This window comes from Eurypyga helias, unplaced genomic scaffold (genome assembly GCF_000690775.1).
Source record: "Eurypyga helias isolate BGI_N326 unplaced genomic scaffold, ASM69077v1 scaffold36871, whole genome shotgun sequence".
NCBI classification, from domain to species: Eukaryota; Metazoa; Chordata; class Aves; order Eurypygiformes; family Eurypygidae; genus Eurypyga; species Eurypyga helias.
The window spans coordinates 19,260-42,493 of record NW_010233537.1 but is presented as its reverse complement, the minus strand read 5'-3'; the positions used below and the strand labels follow the sequence as shown (position 1 = coordinate 42,493).

Genomic DNA, 23,234 nt, shown 5'->3' with positions numbered 1-23,234 from the left:
CTTCAAATCCTCTCCAAAACATTCAGAGGTTTGCAGCTTACGCTGGTTTACTCCCCTAGAAGATCCACACACGGCGCACCAGCCAGCGTTTTTTTGCACTGTTCTTTTTCACACATCCTCTTCTTGAATAACACATTTCATCACATGAACATATCCTCCTCTTTCCGTATCATTCATGTCAGATTTAATTTTTAATGCAAAGAAAAACAACTCCCAAACTTTCAGCTCTTTCACACACTCCTTACATTTCTCTGAATGCTGAAGCGTTTGCTGTCATCCTGACAACTTTTTTTCTCTCTTAAGAATGCCATGCTCCTATCCTAGCCTATCTTGTATCATCTCGGCATGTCTTAAGGCAGATTTTCTGATGCTATTTAATACTATCCATGTAAAAGCTAATTCAACATCTGTAGAAAAAAATAAAACGGAAAGTGCCCGTTTTGCACGGACATTATATATAGCCATGTCATAGACTGCAGAGGGAAAAGTCTGAATGTGCTCTTGTGAAACAACACTTGCTCAATATTCAAAACCTTTGGGTATCTAAACCTCATCTTCATAAAGAGCTACTTATGGAGGGGGTGAGTACTTTGTAACTTACTTGACCGAGATCTCCTCTGCTGTATTTGTCTTCTGTTACTCAAGCAACAAGACCCACTGGCTCATCCAACTCCTAGCCCCAATACCAGAGAACCAGCTCTGTGTCACGACATCCTCCAGTGACAGAGGCTCCCCATGCTGTCCCCCAGCCCAGTCTCCAGACTAAAGGTGACCAGGAGAAAGGGTACGTGGCAGTGACAAAGCAGCACCAGTCACCAGATGCCATCCTGACCTTTTGTCATGCAGAAGCCACTGCTGGCTATGTTAAGTGCTGAAGCCATTTGAAACATATATCTTTAGCAGCAGCTCCACTTTTTGTGGCTCCAGTCACTTGTATTAGTTTTTGCAATTTTGCAATTGCTCCACTGAAAATAGAAAAATGTGCTGTCTGTCACACCATCAGTTGGTGAACCCACACTGTTTTCCATCCTATCAGCCCTTATGACAGGATATCAGCGTTAGCCTCTCTGTTAAACCATTCTGCTGGAATACAAATTGGCTTTTTCTTCTGGTTTGGTTTGGGGTTTTTTTTCCCAGAAACCTACTTAATGCCACTAGAATCTGTAAGAGAGGCTGGTTCAGAGGGGAGCCTCATCAAAGTCAGTCACCATTTTCAGAATAACTTTGACAGCGCCTATTAACACCAGGCACAGTCTGAACAACTTCCATCACTGGATGGTGATGCCATATGAAAGTTTCATTAAGGAAATAAAGATGCACAAAAGTCCTGTTATGAAATTTCAAAATTGCATACATAGACCCTTGAAAATATAAAAGGCACGTAACCAGCTAAAAGCATCCAATTACTTCAAAGCAAAAATCACAACATGTTTTCTTAATGCAGATTTAAAGACTTATCAACTATTTATTTGTATGATAATTTTTTCCATGGAAATTTGTGGCATATTCTGAAATAGGAGAGGGAAAAAAAAGAAAAAAGTCATATTTGCTTCACCCAAGAAACTGAGAAAGGGCACTGTACTTTTTCTAATGGAAATTTAAACTACACTTGTCACAGTGTGTGATAGACTGTTAAAAGGTTTGGGCTTAGCTCCCAAACCATGACTAATCTGTCGTCTCCCACTGCAGGCTGAGAGAGTTGGTATCAGGAGATAACCAGAGATCAGCTAATCGTTACAATCTGTCAGAAGCAGGAATCCTCCAAATCAGGAGGAAGAACCAAGTCCCTAAGCAAGTGCTAAAAAGCAGCCTACAGGGTTGGTTGACTGAAGATGTGTATAACACAACTCTGCAAGAAGCAGCTCATGAAGATGACTGCTCAAGGACCCGAAGGTATGAATGAGTGTGGGAGTTGCAAGGATGTGGTAGATCCTTTTGGCGTCCCAGAAAAAGGTCAGTGACTTCAATGGTAAAGTTATGCTAGGCAGCTTTTATTTTGAAGTAATAAAACTGCAGCCTGGGGGAGAGAAGTGGGAAATTATGAACATCTCAATTCTCATGAGTGCTTTTTGGTGTGCAGTTGGGTCAGCCCACCAGCTCACAAATCCTAAATGCCTTATGCACAGTTCTTATACCAGAGGCTAAGTTTGCAGTAAGAGGAAATCATGATTCCCTAGTACTCATTAGCTGATTACCTTCAGTCTACACCATTAAGGCAAAAGAAAGGCTCTCTGTGCCAAGAATTATGAAGCCTAGATTAGGCAGGCAACACAGCTTAGAAGCTAACGAACCAGAAGACGGATTTCTCTTGAAGCACAGCAGATACTATTTTCTTTCATAAAACCCCCTTCCTTGATGAATTGTTGCTGAAAGACTCCCCAAGATAAGTGGGTTTAATGATGAATTGTTCCATGTAGCATGTACAGAAGAATGAAAAGGTGCCTTTGATAAGGGGTAGCATGGAAAAACGCATAAAGACCAGAGGGAAGGAAGGTAAAATGAGCTACCTGGCCATATTTAAAAGACCTCTTGGTTCTTGGAGACATTATAAGCCATGTTCATTATTTAAGCATCCAGTTTGTTTTCTTACGTTTCATTGATTGTGAATACTAATCCAGCTTTTCTGTTTACCTCCTGACCTTACTAGTATCTCGGGTCCACTGTTTACAACCCTCTGAACAAGGAATCTAATGGTTATAAAGCTCCCAAATGGAGTACTGTCAACAGAAATTTTATATCTCACCTGCGGAGTCAGTTGCTGTTTGGATTTCTGTACAACAGCAACATTTTTACAACACAGCCCTCGGGCAGGGTCTCACCACACACCAGCTTGGGTGCGTAACAGCATTATTGTGTGCACTAAGTGTGCTTATGGGAATTGCTATTTTTTAATAGGTCACTTTGCAGACTAACCAGCCAGCCGTACTCACACCTCCACCCAGTTGCCAGCCTGCTCCAGGATGAACACACAGGATTAAGCATCTTGTCAACTATTTACTCCCCCAAACTGAAACAAAAGCCTCCAAAAATAAAATAAAACCCCCCAAAATAATGACCACAAGGGATGAGTTGTTTCTGCTGGCTCTAAATGCACTTTTAGAAAGCACAATAGGTCTGTAAGAACTAAATGCCTAAAGCAATTGTCAAGTTTCAAGGAGCCTTCTGTATGCAGATTCAGCTCCTATCACTACACCACCCAAGAAACCATCCGCAGTAAGGGGGAAGTCAGCCCTACTCCGCACCATGGAAGCGGTTCTTCTTTGCCCCTGGAAGTTCATCTGTGCAGTATCACATACACAGCACGGACCTTCACAATTATTCAGCATTACTACTACAGTTGCTTTAGCTGTTCCTCTGAGATCAGATTACTATTACAAAAGACATTCTACAAACACCAGGAGGGGAGGGTATGGTGTGGTGTGGTGTGGTGTGGTGGGAAGGCCACTGTGTTATCAAAAGAGCCCAAGTGGCAGAAGTTACAAAGCTGAAGATGTCATTTCCTTTATTAACCTTTTTTTTTTTTCTTTTAAACTCAAAAATGTAGAGGAAACTAATTCACCTTTGAACCTGCCCACATCTGGAGATGCGTCTCCCACGCCCACTTCATATTCTATCATTAATGAGTTTTAAGAAATCATACAATGGTTTCAGATAGTTCATTCATTACTCCCACAGCTGAATACTCCTTTGAATGACAAGCAAACCCTGAATTCATCCCAATATAATAAACATGGACGAAAGCAGCTTATTAGTTAGTTATGCTCAGCGCTGTTAATTGTTATCTCACACCCAGCAGTACACACATTGTTAACAATCTTGTAGAACCTGATGTAACACAAGCATTGCATAAAAAAAGCTGTGCTAACAGGATGACTAAAGCAGTGCTGGTGCTGAAGGACTCTGGCAGGAAGGCTTTAGAAATACCCAGTGATTTAAAATTTAATGTCTGCTTTTTAGCAGTTAGCATTCTCTTATGTCTCAGCGTTAATATTTAATTTTATTTTATTTAAAAGCACTACAAACCAACTTTTTTGCTCAATGAGAAGATTAAAGCACGCTTGTTTTTATTTATTTAGGTTCTGATCTGCTTTGAAGTGGAAAGCCAATGAAGACCTACCTTAAGAGTCTGCAGAAACTTCTCCTGTAGCTGAGCCGTTGACTCGCTGCAGCCACGCTGGGCGGGAATGGAGGGCGCGAGGGGAAGTAGGCCAACGCTGCGGAAAATATCAGGGAAACCATTCCAAATTCTAAGCAAGAGGGCAAAGAAAAACAAAACCGAAAACAGATGTTAGCACCAAAAGACTTATTTCCGCACAGCATTGTTATCAGCTAGCCTCTGATACATAAATCCCACCACAAGTGCTTTACTGCTCCTGACAACAGAACTCCATAACTCAAAGGAGAATTTCTTTTCCTCCCCAAGCAAGATTTCAAGTTGAGATGGAGAATCAATGAGATGAAGAAATACAGGCAGTCCATTCCAGTGACAGGAGCTGCAGAGCACCAGGATCACACATGGGGAACTCAGTGAAGCAAAAGGAAAGCTTTTGCTTTTTCTCTTCAGAGGGAACCGCATTTGGACATGTTTCCTTGCGATGGAAGTAGCACAGAGCAGGTAATAGCGTGCTAGAGACTTTAAACAGATGGGACTGTGGAAGCCCCAGGGCAGGGAATGACTATTACTCAGTGCACAGGATGATGAAGGCAAACGAAAGGTCAAGGAAGGCAGCATCTCAGACACCAACAGTACTACATGGCAACGGAATATAAAGAGAAAAGTGCAGGAGCAGCAACAGCTCAGGAACAGAAGGAGCACAGGTAATAGGGATAAAAATGAAAGAATACAGCTGTTTGTAGATGCTCCTCTTGTTCAGCAGCAGATATTCTAGATCTTTGAAAAATTTCATAGCTGAAATTTGGACCTGAACTTGCAAAGTGATGAGCACTTCACAGAAAACACTCAGCAAGCCCCGTGATCAGACATTCAGAAGAAAAACAACTTTACCCACAGTCAAATTAATTTGTTTTACAGGCCCTTTACAATGTATATCATGTTCTCCACAGTCTTCAATCCCAATATTTCTCCCATCCACTATGAACACAAGATTCTTTGCTACTGCAGAGAAAAATGTATAGCTGAAGTGTGTTATCTTAAAAGAACCTGTGATCTTATAACAAAGAAGTGTTCACCAACACCACAAATAAATTCCAGCAGAGCTGGATACTCAATTGCATTCATTTTCTTTTTTCTTCTCTTTTTTAAAAAAATCGGTATTAACATGGCACTTTGCCAGCTCTTCTGATAAACCTGAAGAAAATAAATACAGGAAACTGAAAAGTAAGTAACACTTGTAGTCTAAATGGATCAGCTGGAGATGGGGAAGGGAAATGAATGCTTCTATTCTGAAAAAAGTCAACACTAGATTTCTTCTCAAGGCGTACCAGGAATGTGACAATGCCATTCTTCACGATCAAATACTAAAGGATTCATTTTGAATTATGTGGGGTCTCTTTTTCCTGCTGTGGTCTAATTGCATGTTTCCAGGGTCAAGGGCACTTAAAGTAAACCTTGTCACTATATCCCCTCCGGTCTCCAGTAAACAGATTAATTTCTATCTTTGTGTACATCGTTTTTGAGACCATGAGCAGTGAATAAAGAACCGGCTGTAACTGATCATCTCCAGCCTAAGAAAGGCATGAGATGCTCTGTCACTACATGATGACAGGGAAGCAAGGCTTGCCAAAAGCTGTTTATTCCCTTCTCCTGTATCTAGGTCTACATATAGGTTTATAAGTATACATACGTACTTGCATACACATGCTTTAATAGCATATTAAAGGAAGATTTCAGACTGCAGACAAGTATAGCCACCAGGAATGTGACCACACAAACCCATGAACTTTGTCCAAGGTGCTCATTATTTAACTTCATTATACTGCAATGCCGTAAGGGGAAAGGCTAAGTCTTTCTCTAAAGAATGTAAAACACGTTGATAATTCTTTTAAGTCACAGTAATATTTTATAACAGGTGCCCATTTGGGGCCTCTTCTACGGGTTGCCTCAAGAATCCTGCCAGTCAAAATTGCTGCAGTAGCAGCAATATAGTAACACTTCATTTTTTTTTTAATTATTAAATTCAGCATGAAGTCCTTATAGTACCTTCCTGCAACTCTTTAATGTTTCCCAGTGTTATACTTTCCAGGCTAACAAATCTGCCTCACAAGCATTGCCCTCATGAACAGAAGAAAAGAGCAGAATTAACTTTGTAAACTAAAGCAGCTCCCTCTGATGAAGAGCAAGTCTTTAGTGCCGTAACACATCTCTATCATAAGTCCAGATACTGCCAAACGCATCCAATTTCTTACATGTTGCATTGCTTCCTCATTAGGAAACCCACACCTTTATCATCATTTATCCTACCAGACCGGATAAAGAAAAATATATTTCCAGGACAAGTTTTAGTCTGTAAGTAGGAAATATAAGTAAGCAAAAGATAAAAGGTAAGAAATAGGTGAACAATGAGAGTGAGGGAGCTGGAGTCAGGGAAGAGGAACTCTCCACAGGAGATGACTATTGGCTTCTCAACAGTGCAATGGATGCAGCAAAGCACTCAGAATTGTGCAAGACAACGTAAATTGGTGTGCGGAAATACAGCCGTGTATATCTCTTGCTGAGGAGTGAATCTGGAATGCCTCACAAAAGCTGGGTGTCGTGCCACAGCGACCTGTGACTGTCAAAGTGGAGATGCTTGCAACTTAGCCTAAGAAGCAGGCACCCTGCTGCCTGTGTAAGCCCCAAACAGAAAAAAAGAGGTTCAGAAGTAAGGCACAAGACTCCTTGGAACAAGGTCTTTTTTTCTTCTGACAGGGTCCTCATGGCACAAAAACCTACCCAAAACTGGAAACTCTCCTCCCCATCTTGTCCTGAAATGTAGAGGGGAAATGAGGGTACCTCACACACACTTTTTAAAGAATGAATAATGATTTTCATAGGACCATAGAATAGTTTGGGTTGGAAGCGACCTTAAAGATCATCTAGTTCCAACCCCCCTGCCATGGGCCAGAGTCGGGGGGGGAGTGGTTTACACTGACATTCAGGAAAGCACATGGCTAAAAGCTCCAGCTGCAATGCAGAATAACCAGTTTCCTTATGTGGCTCAGGTAATACAATTCAATCCTGACTTACTGTATCTGTACTATTTCAGCTGTGAACCTGAATGTGCAGAGACACAAATGACACAGAAAGAGGCTGTGGTAGTTCAGCTGAGCTCTTAAGTCTGCCTTTGAGGTAAAGGAACAGCAATTTATTAAAACACAGAAGAAACGAGTTAACTGAGCAATTTCAGAATGGGTTTATATGCAATTGCTTCGTAATCATGTTTGAGGTTAAGTCCTTGGAAAATTACCACATTCTTGGCATGCTATTGATCCCAAGTTAACAATTCACATCGTTAGCATCTTTTAAAAGTCAGCCCCTAACTTTTGGAGGCTGCTTATCTAACACTACCTCACACAACAGCAACAAACTCCATCCCAAACACAACTCCAGGGTGCTCAGCCCGTGAAACTAGCTTTCCCATAGCATCTGAAGGAAAGGTCCTACCAAGCCCAACCACACCTGCTAAAGAAGTGGGGAAGCGGGGTACTTGGGTCCAACTCCTCCTTCCGTCACATTCTGTAACACTTTTTCTAGTAACCAGTGAAGTCAGTTTGAGCTTCATTTTCTGCTCAGATGGTTAAGGGGATAAATAATAACCCACCACCCCTCGCAGGTATTTTTTTGGTCCACAGGTGAACAGAGCAATACAACTACCTCGAGGTAGTCACCCACCATGAGGCACCCTTCCTTCCACTTCTGGAGCCTACCTGGCATAACAGAGCACGGGGGAGGCAGACAGCGAGGATCTTGCTCCTTCAGCTCTCCAGGGAAACAAGGCTGAGGTGAGACTGGACAAATCCCAAAAGGAATTCAAAACAACCTTCTCTTGGGACAGTTCCTACCAATTTTACACCAGTTGAACATTTTGCCACTGTCACTGCAATTCTCCATGGGCCAGTACACATTCAAGAACCATCTCTTTCTCACTGCCTGAACAAGAAAGGCATTATAGCTCCTGAAAAGACGCACCCTATGCAACCCAACTGCAGCTGCACAAAGAAATCAGCTCTGCTCAAAGCACTGTGAAATACTAAGTAAGAAAACACATTTCCTATGAAGCTGAAGACCTGCTGTAAGGTCATCTTATGCTGGGACCAACGATCCCAAAGAGGTCTATACAGGCTGTTCCCAAACCCTTGCCGGCTCAGGAAGGCAGAAAGAGCCATGCTGAGACGTGGGGCAGGCAAGAACCTTGGTGGTAAGCAAGGTCCATCACAGTTTCTGAAGAAAATGCTTAAAAAAAGGTCACAGAAGAGAAAGTGAATCTAATGGGCTGCTGAAGGCAACATTTCTAGTGCTAGCAGACTCGAACCAGTGGTTTTAGGCACAGTACTGTACTTCCTTTAGGTGGATGAAATAGAATCATAGAATCATAGAATGGTTTGGGTTGGAAGGGACCTTAAAGATCATCTAGTTCCACCCCCCCTGCCATGGGCAGGGACACCTTGCACTAGACTAGGTTGCTTAAAGCCACATCCAACCTGGCCTTGCAGACATCCAGGGATGGGGCATCCACAACATCTCTGGGCAACCTGTTCCAGTGCCTCACCACCCTCTCTGTGAAGAACTTCTTCACAGAGTATCTGAGAGCTATAGTACTTTTGGTACATTTTTCCATCCTTTATCTACTGCTTCTCAAGACAAAAGCTGGCTTGCCTTTATTTTTCCTTCTTTCACACTGGCTGTTTTCATCTACCATGAGATCTTTGGAGTCTAACATCATATTTACCTCTGAAAGAGGCATTAACCAACCCAAAATTTCCTTCTTGCTCCAATACATTTGAGTCCAGTAAAACATAGGTTACTCAAGAATACTTGCCGAAATAGCGATCCAACTTCTACTCCACTTCCTTTAGAATGCACAGTAAAGTGGCCCTCACCCAACTGCACTATTAACTTGACAAATTTCCGTAAGAATAACGTCCAGGAATAAATGATCACAACAGCTAACTCAGTCCCATAAACCAGCATATGAACGACACAGTATATATATACTTTAAGATTTCTGGAACACTCAGGACTAACTCCTGGCTGCATTTCAGAGGCTGCAATTGTAAGGGGAGAAAAACCCAACCAAACGTGCAACTGTCACGGTGTGGTAAAGTTCAGCTGCTCTTAACGCTATATCAATTTATACCCACTACGAGTCAGATCATAGGCTCTTAAGGTACTTAAGCAACTCTTTTTCTTAAAACGTGCAGCTAATTTTTGTAAGTGACACAAACTGCCATAGACGCCATTGCATGAAAAAGAGCAAGGACACATAATCTAAGTTATATCAGGTGAATTTTATATCGGTGGTTTTTTTCCACTAAACTGTTGTCATTTTGTTGAAATTGTTCACCATGTATGAACTAAGAGATTTTAGTTAAAACCCAAATCTATTGATTTTTAGATTTAATATTAGATTCTTAAATACTAATACTCTAATCACATTTGAAACGCATATGCAAGTTATAAATTAAAGCTGACTTAATCCAGGAAAGGATTTAATGCTGAGAGGCTATTGGATTTCTCTCCTCATAGAAACAAAAGAACACCACCAACCTGTCATGGACACATTTTTTAAATGAAAATTCAAGAAGCAAAAACCAGTTTGGAACCTCTGGGAAACCATAAACTCTCCTAAGATCAGCCGATACAAACAACTGAAGTACTTCATTTGGAATCAGTCTGTACAAAAGGCTATTTTTAAATCTGTCCTACAAAAAAGGAAAGAAAAAAAAAAATCTTCTGATGGTACAACATTTTACAACTTCATGATTTTCCACCAGTCAGTAACTGTTTTCTGTGCAGACCAGCCACTAGAGGGTAGTGGTTCACAAGTACCAAACACACATGAAAGAATATAAAGTTTTTATAATTTTTTTCCTTTTTTTTTTTTTTGGTTTTTATTTTTGAACCACACCTGCATACAGCACAGCCTCAATGCGGTCCTTGATGTGCTCTGTGTTGCTCTGCGTTACCAGGCGAGACGTTCCATTAGGAGATGGCACTACCAGAGGTCCCACTAAAAACGCGCCAGCAGCACCCAGGTAATTGAGCAGCGACGCGATGGCCGTTGCTGTGGCACGTTCGTCTGGAGAAAACCACGTCGTGGAAAGAAATGGTGCCGCATTCATCACAGTTGGCCCCGCCAAGCCATTTAACAGCTGCCCTCCGTGAATCAGCCTGCAAGAGAGAAGAGACCACAGTCATTTGGATGACAATCGCTTGCCTCTTTTTTTTTTTTGTAGTTAAAAAAGCTTGTAAAGATATTGAGTGCTGAGGATGGAGAGATTGCACAAAGAAATGAAAGTCCTGTGCAAAAAAAGGATATTCTATACACTAAAAGAAGCCCAATTAGACTGATTTGAAGAATTCAGAGCTACTCGGTTCTCATTACCTCAGATAAACGGAGAAGCAAATGTTCTCTTCAAAGCAGGAAAGGAAGAGGGAATAAAAAGGACTTTCTTCGCAGAAAAATGGTATTACAGGACATAAAAGTAGAAAAGGTGTAGTAGCAGGAAATCTTTAAATTACAAATGTCTTAAACCTGACCCCTTGCCTGCATAAATCCCAACAGAAGATTTAAATTAGTTACAGCAGATCCAAACTTGAAACACTTCAGCAAAATACTCTGCAAATTTTTTCACTGCATTATTTATTTTTATTTCCACACTCGGATGAGCTCCATGTGCCTAAAGATGAGGAGGCTGGGCTGTTGAGGTTTCCAAGTGAATCGTCTTCTCCAGCAATCTGGCCATTCTCAACACATTGTTGAAACAGCCAAGCAAACCCAGATTTTTCTCGTTTTTCACACTCATTGGGATTTAACAGATAAGACTGGTGACAGCACAGAGATCGTACTTCCAAGCAGTGAAGACACTACAAACTTTGGCTTAATGTTAGTACAATGAGCACATACAGGAAGGACTTTCTGACGGCTCTTCTACATGTGGAAGTCAGCCAGAAATCTTCCACTTTGACTTTTCCAAAAAGTGATCAGCTGTGAAATGCGAAAGCATTGTGGAATTTATATAAAAACCTCATGTCTAAAAACCAGCTAGTGAGTCAAATACAACATTGCAACCCTCCAAAGTAGATATATCCATTGTGCAATAACATGGTGGCAGATGATATTTTTAAATGGCTGGTGTTTTTCTAAGCGTAACAGGAACTCGGTGTTATTGCTGCAAGACTTGAGTTGTCAGACATAAAAAGCTATGGCCTGAAAATGGGCAAACATAAGCTAGCATTTAGGCAATGTTTCAAGCCACAAATGGTTGAATAATATACAGTGTAGCAGGAGTTTTTTTAAGCACACAAAGGAACAAAATATGCAAAAGAAATGCTGACAGACTCTTTGTCAAATTAGCAAGCTAGATTATTGCAATAAGAAGGAATAGATGCTACTGATTATCAGGGATTAGAAATCAATTTTTTTTTAAGCAAAAATTCTAAGAAAGAAGAAAGGAAAAAAAGCTATTACATATCATCTGAAGGAAACACTTTCTGAGCTGGGACAGTAGTTATCCACCTTTAAATACAAGCAATTGCACTTCCCCCCCCGCCCCAAGTTCAAGGACAGATTTCATTACTATTTGCTCATGATGAGTTTCAGATGGACATCACCAAGGTATGGTCAGGCCTATTCAATGATCAGTAGATCGCCTGCCCCAACCCCCCACCAAAGAAAATGAAGTAGTTAAATAAATAAAAAGCACTATCTAAATAATCCTCTGGTATAGTTTTTTGGAGGACACACTACATGAATCCCTTACGCTTACTCTCCAACCCAGTGTACTTTGGACAAACCTGGGCATCCTTGTGCACTTTGGTGTTTTCATTCTATATATCTTACTACACCGAGTTATTCTCAAACTTATCCTCAACTGTTCCAGGGTATTTGCAGAGCTATGCTACATCCTCAGAAACAGCTGTAGTTCAGTAACAAGTAGGATAACCACTGCAACACAAAGATTTTATTTTAGTATTTCCTCTTGCTCCAAAGTGAAATTAATGCTTAAATTGTGGTTTTGTTATTGTACGCTAGGAAAACTGTGTCACCACAAAATAACCTTTATAGCTATAGGTGCCACTTCTGTTCGCTTGTACACCACTATGAGAATATTGTTTTAATACAAGTATGCCTACTCTACTGAAATCCTAAGGGCAAATAAAACTCATTAAAATCAGAAAAAAAGTACAACAATTTTTCTACCGTGCCTATGGGCACATAGGCACTTCATCTGGAAAGGAAAGGAAAATTTTGTAAAAACCCAAACAAAACAAAACAAAAAACCCAATTCATATATTGTGAGAATTATATGTATTCTTTCATGTACTTACACTTAGATGTAGATTATGTCTATCAAACTCCACCATCTCAGTAAAGCTCTACAACTGACCTCTGTACTCGAGGGAGACACAGATGTTAATTTTACTTTGCAGATCCAAAGGGAGAAAGTAGTATCTTAAGCCAGAACTTTAATTCTATGCTACTTTTCTGTATTAGTAGGTTTTGGTTGTGGGTTTTTTTTTTTTTCCCCCAAAGAAAGAGCCTATTTTTGTCTTTCTGTAGATCTCTTCCGTTGTTGTTCTCCGACCTGGTCCAGCCTTGCCCTGCCTTGTGTGCCGTCTGTTCCCATAGATTTTCCTTTCTATCTGCATTTTTGGCATTTACCAAACTTGACAATATCATCCAGGGTAAAACATCTCTTATCTTCACATTACTTAACTTTTCAAACCTAACATATTGCATTTCATAGACACTATTTTCAGACTGAATTGCACAGAGATATACAGACTACTCCCTCAAATGCCTCTGCTTATGATAACAGCCTAAATCATATTGTATCACTTTGTCAATAGTGGTTTAAATTAAGCCACTTTTCCTGAGAAAATTATTATTTCCATTGTTTCTCTGCACATCCTTAACTCATTTCCCTAGAGAGGCAGGGACAAGAGATGGAAAACGTGATTCAGTGCATTTACTAAGCTGCTACCCTGGGAGACATGTAGCAGCCGCTCCATCTGACAGAGAAATATGAACACAAAAGTACTGGTGACTTTTTGTCGTTTGTTACAACGTCTTACCATCACTGGGCTAGATTTCGGTCTCACAGCCCATAGGAGTCTGCTCTTGTATACCACCAGTGCTAAAAACTGCTCCAGCACCAAAAGAGATTGGTTTATGGTACTCCCTGATTTTCTTCTTGTTTTTCCTACCAAAAAGGTGCACTGAGCAACTGCATTGTTCCCTGTCACTATTTCAGATTCATTCTCCACAAGATTTCTCTTCTCTGAGAAAAGGACTAACAAGATAACTTTAGCTCAGGACCTTACCCAGATGGAAAAATATTTTTCAGACTTATTACACTAACAGGGTAATTTTCATCTGTTATTTATCTGTTTTCAGATGCATTACTTATCCAGCCATCATCTAATTATTTTCAACTATCAAAAAATAGAAAGTTATTGAGCTCAAATAATAGAAAATAACACAACAGTGGAAGGCTTTTTAATCACAATCATGAAAGAGAAAATTGGAAAAAATGACACCAGAAATTCATCCCTGCCTTAGAAAATAACAGACGACTCTCTAGCTTAACGCAGAAATGGGAAGTAAACATCTACCCAAAATCTTGTATTTCTAACCATTTCAGCAGCCAGGTCAGGGACTCGTTTCAAAATGTCAAGGTGTTTTTTTCACACCTGACCTCTGTGCTAATGAATTTGTGTGCTCTGCCAAATTTGTAACATGCAGTTGAACACACGAGCCCTTTACAAAAGAAAATAATTGAGGGCAGGTAGAAAATGCTAGTGCTAAATGCAATATCCACTACTGTGATACTATGGCACAACTGATGCATTTACATTGTGTATATGTCTCTCTATAAAAAAATGAATACACAGATGTGTATATATACACACACGCACACCCTTTGCACAAAATAGAGAAATTATTTTTTCCTAAACTGGCCTCTCAGTTGTAAAAACAGAGCAAGAGATAGTTCAAATATAACAATAACAACAGCAATTAAAGAAGAACAACTCTTTTTGTACTATCTTGTAATTTCTTTTCCAAATTTTTGTCAGGTCACTTTATAAATAAATTACATGGTTTTCATCAATTCCCTGAGACAAGACTTTATGTAAGTATTAAGAAGTAACCTTTGGTTCCACCTGCTTTATTCACTCCCTGCTGTCACCATTGCAATATCCTAACAGGCAACACAAAAAAAAAAACCCTCCATGTAAGGCTATAAATACTGAAATTACAATATCACTGAGCAAACTGGGTATGGGGGGGGAGGGGCGGGCGGGGGGTGTGAAAAGAAAAGAGATTGTGCAGGAAAAAGGTTTTAGTGATTGATGATAATACCATACAGTTAAGACAGGAAAGAGCTTTCATTTACAGTCAGTTTTATTTATCTTTTTCTCCCTGTACAGGTTGAAACTTTTCATGCATGGTCACAGTCCCATCGGGATTGGCTTTGTTAAGCTGTGTGTTACATACACACTTTTTCTGTGTAAAAAACCCAGACTTGCAGTGCTTCTACCATAGTATGTCTCATGTCTGGACTTAAGAGAATTTAAAATGAAAGAAAACCTCATTAGTTTCTATACTCAAATAGGAAAACAATGGCAATGGTAGGGGGAAAATTACTTCCTCAAAAAAATTACGTTTAATACAACAGGTTTAAACCACACTAAAATAATTCTCCAAAGCTCAGTTCTAAGACGTGTTAATTGAACTTGTTTTAGGAAGGCTAGACCTGTAGAAGTCATGTCAGTATTTTAACACTGATTAGCAGAGTGGAAAAAGCATTTTCACCTTTTCTTTGGCAGGCAACACGGGGGAAGAACGAGGCTGTCGGCCCCACTGCATTGCTCTGACTCTCCAATCACAGATTTTCTCTACCAGCCTCTGATAAGCCCCTGGTCAACTGGGAAATTAGGTTTTCCTAATTTCATGAGAACTGATCACTTAGTCACTATTCAAACTTCTACTTAGATGCAATGAAAAAAAAAACTTGGTAATTCAGTTTTGTCATTTTTGGCAAAGCGTGAGGAGCAACAAAGTCACTGAGAGCACTGGCCTGCTGCTGCACAAAGACAGAGGTGTAGCGGGCCTCTTAGCCTGGAAAAGTTGAGGAAATTAATTGCTGATCTTAACAATTAACGGAAAAAGGGATTCTGGATAAAGAAGTTAATGTTTTACGGAAATGGATGGCTGATTTTTCTTTCACATGCCTGACATTTTCACTCACTGAAAGAAGCAGATTATTCAACTCCTGCTAATTTGGAAGACAAATAAATTTATATAGTGATTAGCTCATTGTGGGAACTACTGGAAGCAAATGAAAGAGACCCTTCCACTGGAGGACTTCAGAGCACTTCTCAAGTGCTATTGAATTTAGCCTCAGTACATGGCAACAAAGCAAACAAATACCTCCTATTCTAGAGTCTACATTGATGTATGATGCAAGTTTCTTGCCCAGGAAAAGGAATATGAAACTTAGCCACATTATACATTAAGGGACTTCTTGTACCTTGGAGGGAACTGATACCAGTTTTGTAAAAAAGCCTTTCTGATTCTTCACAATCAAGTTACTAGAAAAGGAGAGCGCTTTTCCTCTGGACTCCAAAAATAAACACAACAAAAGAACCCCTAAAAGGTTAAGTGGAACTTCTTCAGGTATTTTTAAGGCAAAGAGAGAATTAGGGAGATCAAATTCATGCTTTACAGCAATCCACTGCTACAGAATACGGGGAGAACGCAATGCACATGCTGTCCTGCTCATAACCCAAAGGGAGTGCAATAAGGCTCTATGTCTGGAAAAGGACTGGAAAGAAAGATACCTCTGGGTAAAGCAATGAATTCATCTATTAAAAATAACATTTTGAAAAATGAATTTCATGGAAATGCACTTCCCTTCAATATTTTCATTAAATGATATATTTATACTACAAAAGCTTTATGCCTTCTGGATATTCATGGATTGAGGCCATTAGCATTTTTTAGCTTGTTTTTGATGCATGCGACCATTGATATGTGGAATAATTTAAAGCTGTTTTTCCCCATCAGTAAGAAAAATTATTAAAAGCAGAAAGCCTGAGTCACTGTGTGGTACATTATCTCCAGCAATAAAGCAAAAAGAAAAAGAGAAAAACTTCTGAAAACATATTGTCAACCATTTTTATCAGGAAGGGGGCTCACGTTTCACCCACTGTACAAACCGCGGCCTCAGCACTGTTGGTCACATCATCATGGCAACGGACTTGGAAAGGACCAGAGCATCCCCCAGGCATCCCAGCCTCATGCCTCTTCCCCTACTATTAAAGAAAACACCAAACACATTCACAATGGTCTGAAAAAGTGAGTTTATGTTTTAAATTTAAAAGGATTGGAAAAGCAGAGTTTCTCTGAAATTATTATTGCTGAGAACCTGCCGAGAGAGACAAGGATTTGCAAGGAGAGGAAGCAGCAATCTCAGACCGAGAGCCTGATGTCTCCATCAGGTGTCGTGATGGAGGAAAGGGATGAGGTGGGCGTACAGTGGGACCCCTGGCAGTACAGTGACAAATTCACTCACACCCTCACATCGACACACCATGTTATTGTGCGGCCAACACAGCTGTCACACAGCTGAGAAGACGGTTTCTTCACTTAAAATTTTATCCAAGTTAGAATGGTGAGGACAGATGAAATCAAAGCTTCTTTTTGCCCCCCTTTTTTTTTTAATTAAAATCTTTTGTTTGTATTTCTTTTGAAGCTAACCCACCCTACATAGCCATTATCAAAAGAAGACCTCTTTAAAGCAACACACGGAGGATACACTCATCAAATACAGACCCAAAATAAACAGCATTGCTGTAAACACAAAGTAGGCAATTACATTATGGGCTAATGAGGCAAAACGTACTGAAACAAGTCATTAGGGAAGGGCATTGGGACTGGCTGCTATCAGGGCTGCTGGGGGAGAAAGCTGATGGAGACTACTTAGCACAAGACAGGTCCTAAGTAGGAATTTTTACGAAAGAGTAGAAACGTACAGGGGATACGGCAATTTAGGGAATGTGATACACAAGACTTATTTAAATGCTCCCGCACAATTTTTTAGTGAAAGAACAAGAGGATGTTTTGATTATAATGCAGCAACTTTGATCTACATTCAATTAATACCTGGTCTAGTGGAATGTGTTCCTGCCCATGGCAGGGGGGTTGGAACTAGATGATCTTTAAGGAGGTCCCTTTCAACACAAACCATTCTGTGACTCTAATACAATTTTTCTTTAAGGACAGAAATTGGCCAACTGTTACAAGACTAAGGCAAAAAGCTCAATATGATTTAAAAAATTAAAAGCTCAATAAAATTGAGGATAACACCTGCCATTATATGAGATGGACCCAAATATTCCACAAAGAATATAAATTCTCTTCCCTTCCAGCATAGGCTAATACTAGCTGAGGCTATGTAGAAACGCTGCCTATTAATACCAAGCCCTTCCTGAGATTTCAGAGTTTCCTTTAATCTCTCTACTGGATTTACCACTCCAAGTATCTACACAGTCTGTAAATTGTTAATTCAGCAGCTAACCCCATCGCTGGGGAAGGCGGATGATACCCACACTGCCACAGCCAAAATCCAGCACTGGAGTAAGAGCAAAGCACATTTGCCACCAAAACTGTCAAGCTGCCTCCTGTTCCCACTAAGGCTGTTTCAGCTGAAGGAGAAGCCAATTTGGGTGCCACCGAAGCGGCAGCGCTGAGCAGCGGCTGCTGGTGCATCACAGGACATGCAGCTTGGGCAGTGGCAGGCAGGACACTTCATCACCCACTGAATCCGCCGCTGCCATCGACAAAGCAGCAAAGCAGGAAAAAAAAAAAATCATTGCCACTTAGGAACAACTCACAAGACCTCTCATCTAAAACAGCAGCTTTGGAGCAGAAGTTAAAAAATAAAACATGTACAAGATGAAGCTGGTGGAGGTAATAAAAGCAAGCTAAACTCTTAAGTTACAGAGGTATAAAGATTAAATATTCCCCCTGAGAACCTACCTGTGAATGACTTGTTTCCTTCCCCCCCTCCTTTTACCTCTTTTCTTCTGATGCCATGGATTAACCCAGCTTAGCCTTCCCCCAGCACTGCAGCCGAAGCACAATCCAGCAAGTGCCATCAGCGCCAAGCAAGCGCTCCATCTTAACACCTTCCTCCTACACCCCCTGAGCTACAGCAAACAAACAGGTGTACGTTTAGTCATCTCTTTCCTCCCAGAACCACGCTTTACATTAAATACTTTTTTCATTTCTCTTCCCCAGTGAGTTAGGGAGCACATAAAATGCATCACACTCTGTCTTTATTTTTTACAGGCAGATTCTTCTACCATCCTCTCCTAAAAGGCTCTTTTCATCCTCTGGAACATTTTAATCCCTCTTCTCCACAGCTGCTCTAGTTTGGGGTGGTTTTTTTGAGCACAGAAGTGTGTTCAGTATTGCCAGGGAATATGGGAGTCCCAATATGTCCTTCCTGACATATTTCCTTTACTGAAATACCTCTTCTGAGCTGTCCCTTTGCAATTTTCATGCATGAGAATGGTGGCTCATGGTGATGTTAGGGTCAGGCAAGACAAATAATGACATGATCCTGTGTCATTCTTGAGGCTTTCAGGGATGAAGAAGGAAAAATGTGGAACTATTAAACAATGTATTTAACACGAACAAAATAATTGATACAAACTAGGTTGCAACTAGCTAACAGAAACAAAATGTACCACAGATGTGGTAAGAACAAACCTACAAACATAATAAAGAGAAAAGCTGACATCTACCTATCAGACTGCAAAAAACGTCAAAAATCTGTGAACTGGTATTATTAAAGAAAAAGCCCTTTTATAGGAATTACCAGTGTGTCCCCTATAAATGACTTCGTAAATAATCCCTCCTGCTTCCACCATCATTCTCTGTGTTATTGTTTTGCTGGCTTCCCAGCAAATGCTTTAATGATCCTTACTGCCACGGAGTGCCCTCTCACTGCCGTGACTCAAGGTCCCCAATAACTACCTCTCCGTTGTGAAATCTAATGTGAAGGCCAAACCCTACCAGCCCACAGCATACTAAGGTCTAATGAATTGCTTAATTAACATATTCAATACAAATGACAAATTATGTTACATTCTTTACTTCCATGCCTTTAATTATCTTGTCTTTCAAAACATTTTAAGAAGTCTTACATCACACAGTCAGTCTTAAAAGCCACAGATTTATGGCTATGGGCTGGTTTCATCATTTATTTCCTTCTTTCCTACACGTTTCAGCTCATATAGCTTTTTGCCTAGAAGTATTATTTTACAGTCATATGGAACACTTAAGCAGTAAGTAAATACATTCCTAAACACAGAATATAAGATAAATATGAAGTGGGAACAATCCTGATTTTGTCTATATAAAAAAAAAAAATGGCCTCCTAGTAGCATTAGTGTTCAGGATAAAATAACCAAATCTAAATGAGTGCAGTGAAAATATTCACTCAGTGCTAAGCAGTAGTCAAAAAGGACAGACTGGATAAAATGCAGGCAAAATGCATTAGCAATCCTCCTGTAACCTTCAGAGAAGGGAAGAAGGCGCAAGTCCAGGAGTGGTACAACTTGATAATGTCTTATGTTCTACATAATTTATATTAATAATGAACTGAAAAAATAGGTGTGGCAAAGAGGTTTTCATAATGTTTAGAAAGGAAGAGTGGGATGGGATTTTATTTTTAAGTCAAATTCACTGACACATATCTAGGAAATTTGACAAACCCAGAAGTGCGTAAGAACATAAGAAAAATTCTCTTTAACCTCCTTGTCTGTACAATACACACACTAACCTCCCAGGTTAGTGGGCTGGGGAGGAAAGCAGGTAAGAGCAAACATGTACGTGAGAGCGACTTCACTAGTCCATGCATAGGCTGGTTCCTCAATCTCACACACAAGTCGATACTTCCCCATTTTCACCATGCACTCACTTCAGCCTTCACTGAATTTATGAGGTTCTGGCATAGATTCCCAGTACAGTTTTAGGTCATGCTGGCAGAGAACAAAAGTTCACCGTAAGGAACTGCTGCTTGAAGAGACACAGTCAAATGCGCAACCTGAATCTCCCACATACAAGTCACGCACATACATGGGCATGAAATGAACTGAAAACAGAGATTAAGGTTTGTGTTTAAAACATGACTTGGAGCGCTGGAGATAGTCTGCTGTTCCACACTAGAGCCAAAAGAATAATTACAGGCTAGAAAGGAGCTTAAGAACGCACTTGGATATTACAGGTCTGTGTGAGATAAGGAGCATAAAGCAGTCAGGATTAAATGTCAGTCTTAACGGTGATTTCCTCACATCTGTGATTGCTCTGATAGGCGATGGGCTTTAGCAGCTCTCCTTAATGTTAAGTTACAAGAGCTTAGGGAGCAGTGACAGCTACAAAGTAGAAAAAGCCCTAAACCAGACAAACCTCGTGAACATTCTTGTAATTTTATGTATCTTAACTCCGACATAATTGTCCCATGGAAATCCTTCGGTATATTACTGCAGACTACCCAGGGACTGGAGGAACACATTACAAAACATGCAAAAGCATTTAAAGAAATTCCAGTTACACTGGCTTCTGAAATGCTCCAGTATTAGCTTGTGGGTGATCCTGTCCATCTGACCAGCTCTGTAATGTTCAAACTGTCATATTGATGCATATTCACATTCAGAGTAAGTGCATAGTTTAGCGCTCAGCCAGCTGTTGCTAATGCATTAAGCAGTAACGCTCATCTCAAAAATATTATTTTATTTGGTAGCATGCTTCAAGTAACTGATGAAAACTGGCCTTCAGTCTTAGTCCTCAAAACCATACAAGCTACCTGGTGTAACATTGCACTGTGTGCACAATTATTTACAGTATCTCAAGCAACTATCACTTAAAAACCATCCTTTTGATTCACCCAGCCATAATGAATTCTCTGTAGATTTTTAATCGATCAAACTAATTCCTCAGGTGGAGCGGTAATTCTTGAAAATTTCTCAATTTTTTTGAGCAGGCTAAGTAAGCAGATTTATCAATTTCAGCTGGAGAGGATGCATACTTTCACAGCATGAATAAATGAAATAAGCATTCTTTCTCCTAAGGATTCTGCTCATGCTTTTCCCCCTCCCCCCCCCATATGGTTTTCAATAAAATGTATCATTGTATTTTCTACATCTCATCAGACTCTATACAGTGTACAGACTTTCTTTCCCCAGTTAAAGTTGGTCTTTGAATGTATCTCCTTAAATATTTATTTCACCCTTCTCCCAGGTACCCTCACTGCATTTACACTAGAAAAACTTGTTTAAAGGTGATGGAATGTGGAAACTCTCCTTCCCACTCCCTACATGACACCTCACATCCAAACCTTATTTGGGAATTTTTTCTTAGGCTTTTACAGCCTTCATCCCTGCTTTGGTAAGCAACATAAGTCTTTTTACACAGATCACAAATTAAAAGCAACATAAGACACCACATTTTGTTGCATTTAAACCATCTGGCCCATTTAAAAATTATGTATTAATCCAATATTGGTCAGAGATGATGAACCAGTTGTTGAGCATCCCTTGGCATCTTGAGAAAAGGGCACAATGAGGATAGCTCTTCCTTAATCACGTGTTTTTATCCTAAATAGAATGGGTCACTGTGACCGGTAGCAGAATATGGTTAGCTCAGCCTCCCCTGCTCACAAAGACCTTGAACAACACATCAGAATGGGCAATGCTGTTGGCAACTAACATCTTGAGCACCTTGGGTTTCCTTACACTCACTAAGCAACCAGGAACTGAAATGACACCCCCTACTCTGCACTTAGTAACTAAGCCAACCATTAAATATTAGCTACCTACACTCCTGATCGGAGCTAGTTTTACAGTCAGTGAGTTTATCACGTTCTCAGTCCTCTGAACCTCTTCCTTTTTTTTTTTTTTCCCTATCCATGATATTCAATCACCTGCCTTCTACTTCACACCATTTTCTTTCTCAATTTAACTGTTTCTGACTTGATTTCCAGGGTAAGCAATGCTAAGGAAAAAAAATAGAACATGCTGAAATAATACAATGATTGCCTTACAGTTGACTACAATTCAAGGGGAGAAAGAAACCACACATAAAAAACTTCTATAAATATTTTTTCCTAGTGCTTACGTATTATGCAAGCATAACTAGTGAAGATCTAGTGCTACTACTGCTTTTAAAGAAGCAGAAAAACGTAGGAATCCCTGTACTCCTTCCTTCAGCATGAAAGGCACAACAAAGTGATCAACAGGCTGTGCAAAATGAATGTGACTCCTGTACTTGCCAAGTATTACCAGGTTCAGGATACATTGATGGGGCCATTGAATTGTTTGGACTGCGTGATTTTTAGGAAGGAATCTGTCTCTATCACATACTTTAATTTCATGTGTACAGAAGGCATTCATTTTGACCATAGAGAAAGTATAAGACGACTTTGGAATGCAGGCTGGAAGAGACTACATGAAAAAGGCTATTTTGCATAAATTCATCTGTCTCACTGCACAATCTTGTACATACAATATGAGAAACATGAACTAATTATTTAACATTTGCATACAAATTACAAGTTTTCAGGTTTTGTGGCAAGGTTCCCTCTGTGATCTTGGGCCAGTTTCTGAACCTCTCTAAATCTCTGCTTACTTGTTTGCAAAACAGATTAATATTAGTTATGCAGAATGGGGCGAGGTTTAATTAACTCAAGTTTGTAAAGGGCTTTCTGATCTTCAGATGCTATGTAGAAGAAGGACTAGAAAAATCCATTTAAGAAGCAAAGAAACATGTAAGCCCGCATCTGCACAGCAAACATTTGGCATATCAAATTCATACAGAACATTTGTATTAACATTTCTTTGCAGTAGCAGCAAAAATTACACCAGCAGAAAGTATAAAATATGTATATTAAAAATAACTAATTCACTTACTTCTTCCTAATTTCTAGGTCTGAAACTGGAACACATCTCAGGCCAGCTCCCAACACCATGAGGGATGACGTTAGTAACACAGTTACTCTCAGAC

At 40.0% G+C, this 23,234-nt stretch overlaps 1 protein-coding gene across 1 annotated transcript in view; it reads right to left on the bottom strand.

The window, feature by feature from the left end:
* Positions 1–23,234, bottom strand: part of DIRC2 (disrupted in renal carcinoma 2) — a gene marked incomplete at both ends in the record, with an annotated part of 25,066 nt that extends 1,832 nt beyond the window's left edge. Inside the window, 3 exons of the mRNA XM_010161757.1 lie at positions 4,118–4,247; positions 10,068–10,330; positions 23,141–23,234. Of these exons, the coding sequence (XP_010160059.1) occupies positions 4,118–4,247; positions 10,068–10,330; positions 23,141–23,234 (487 nt within the window). The remainder of the gene's footprint in view (positions 1–4,117; positions 4,248–10,067; positions 10,331–23,140) is intronic.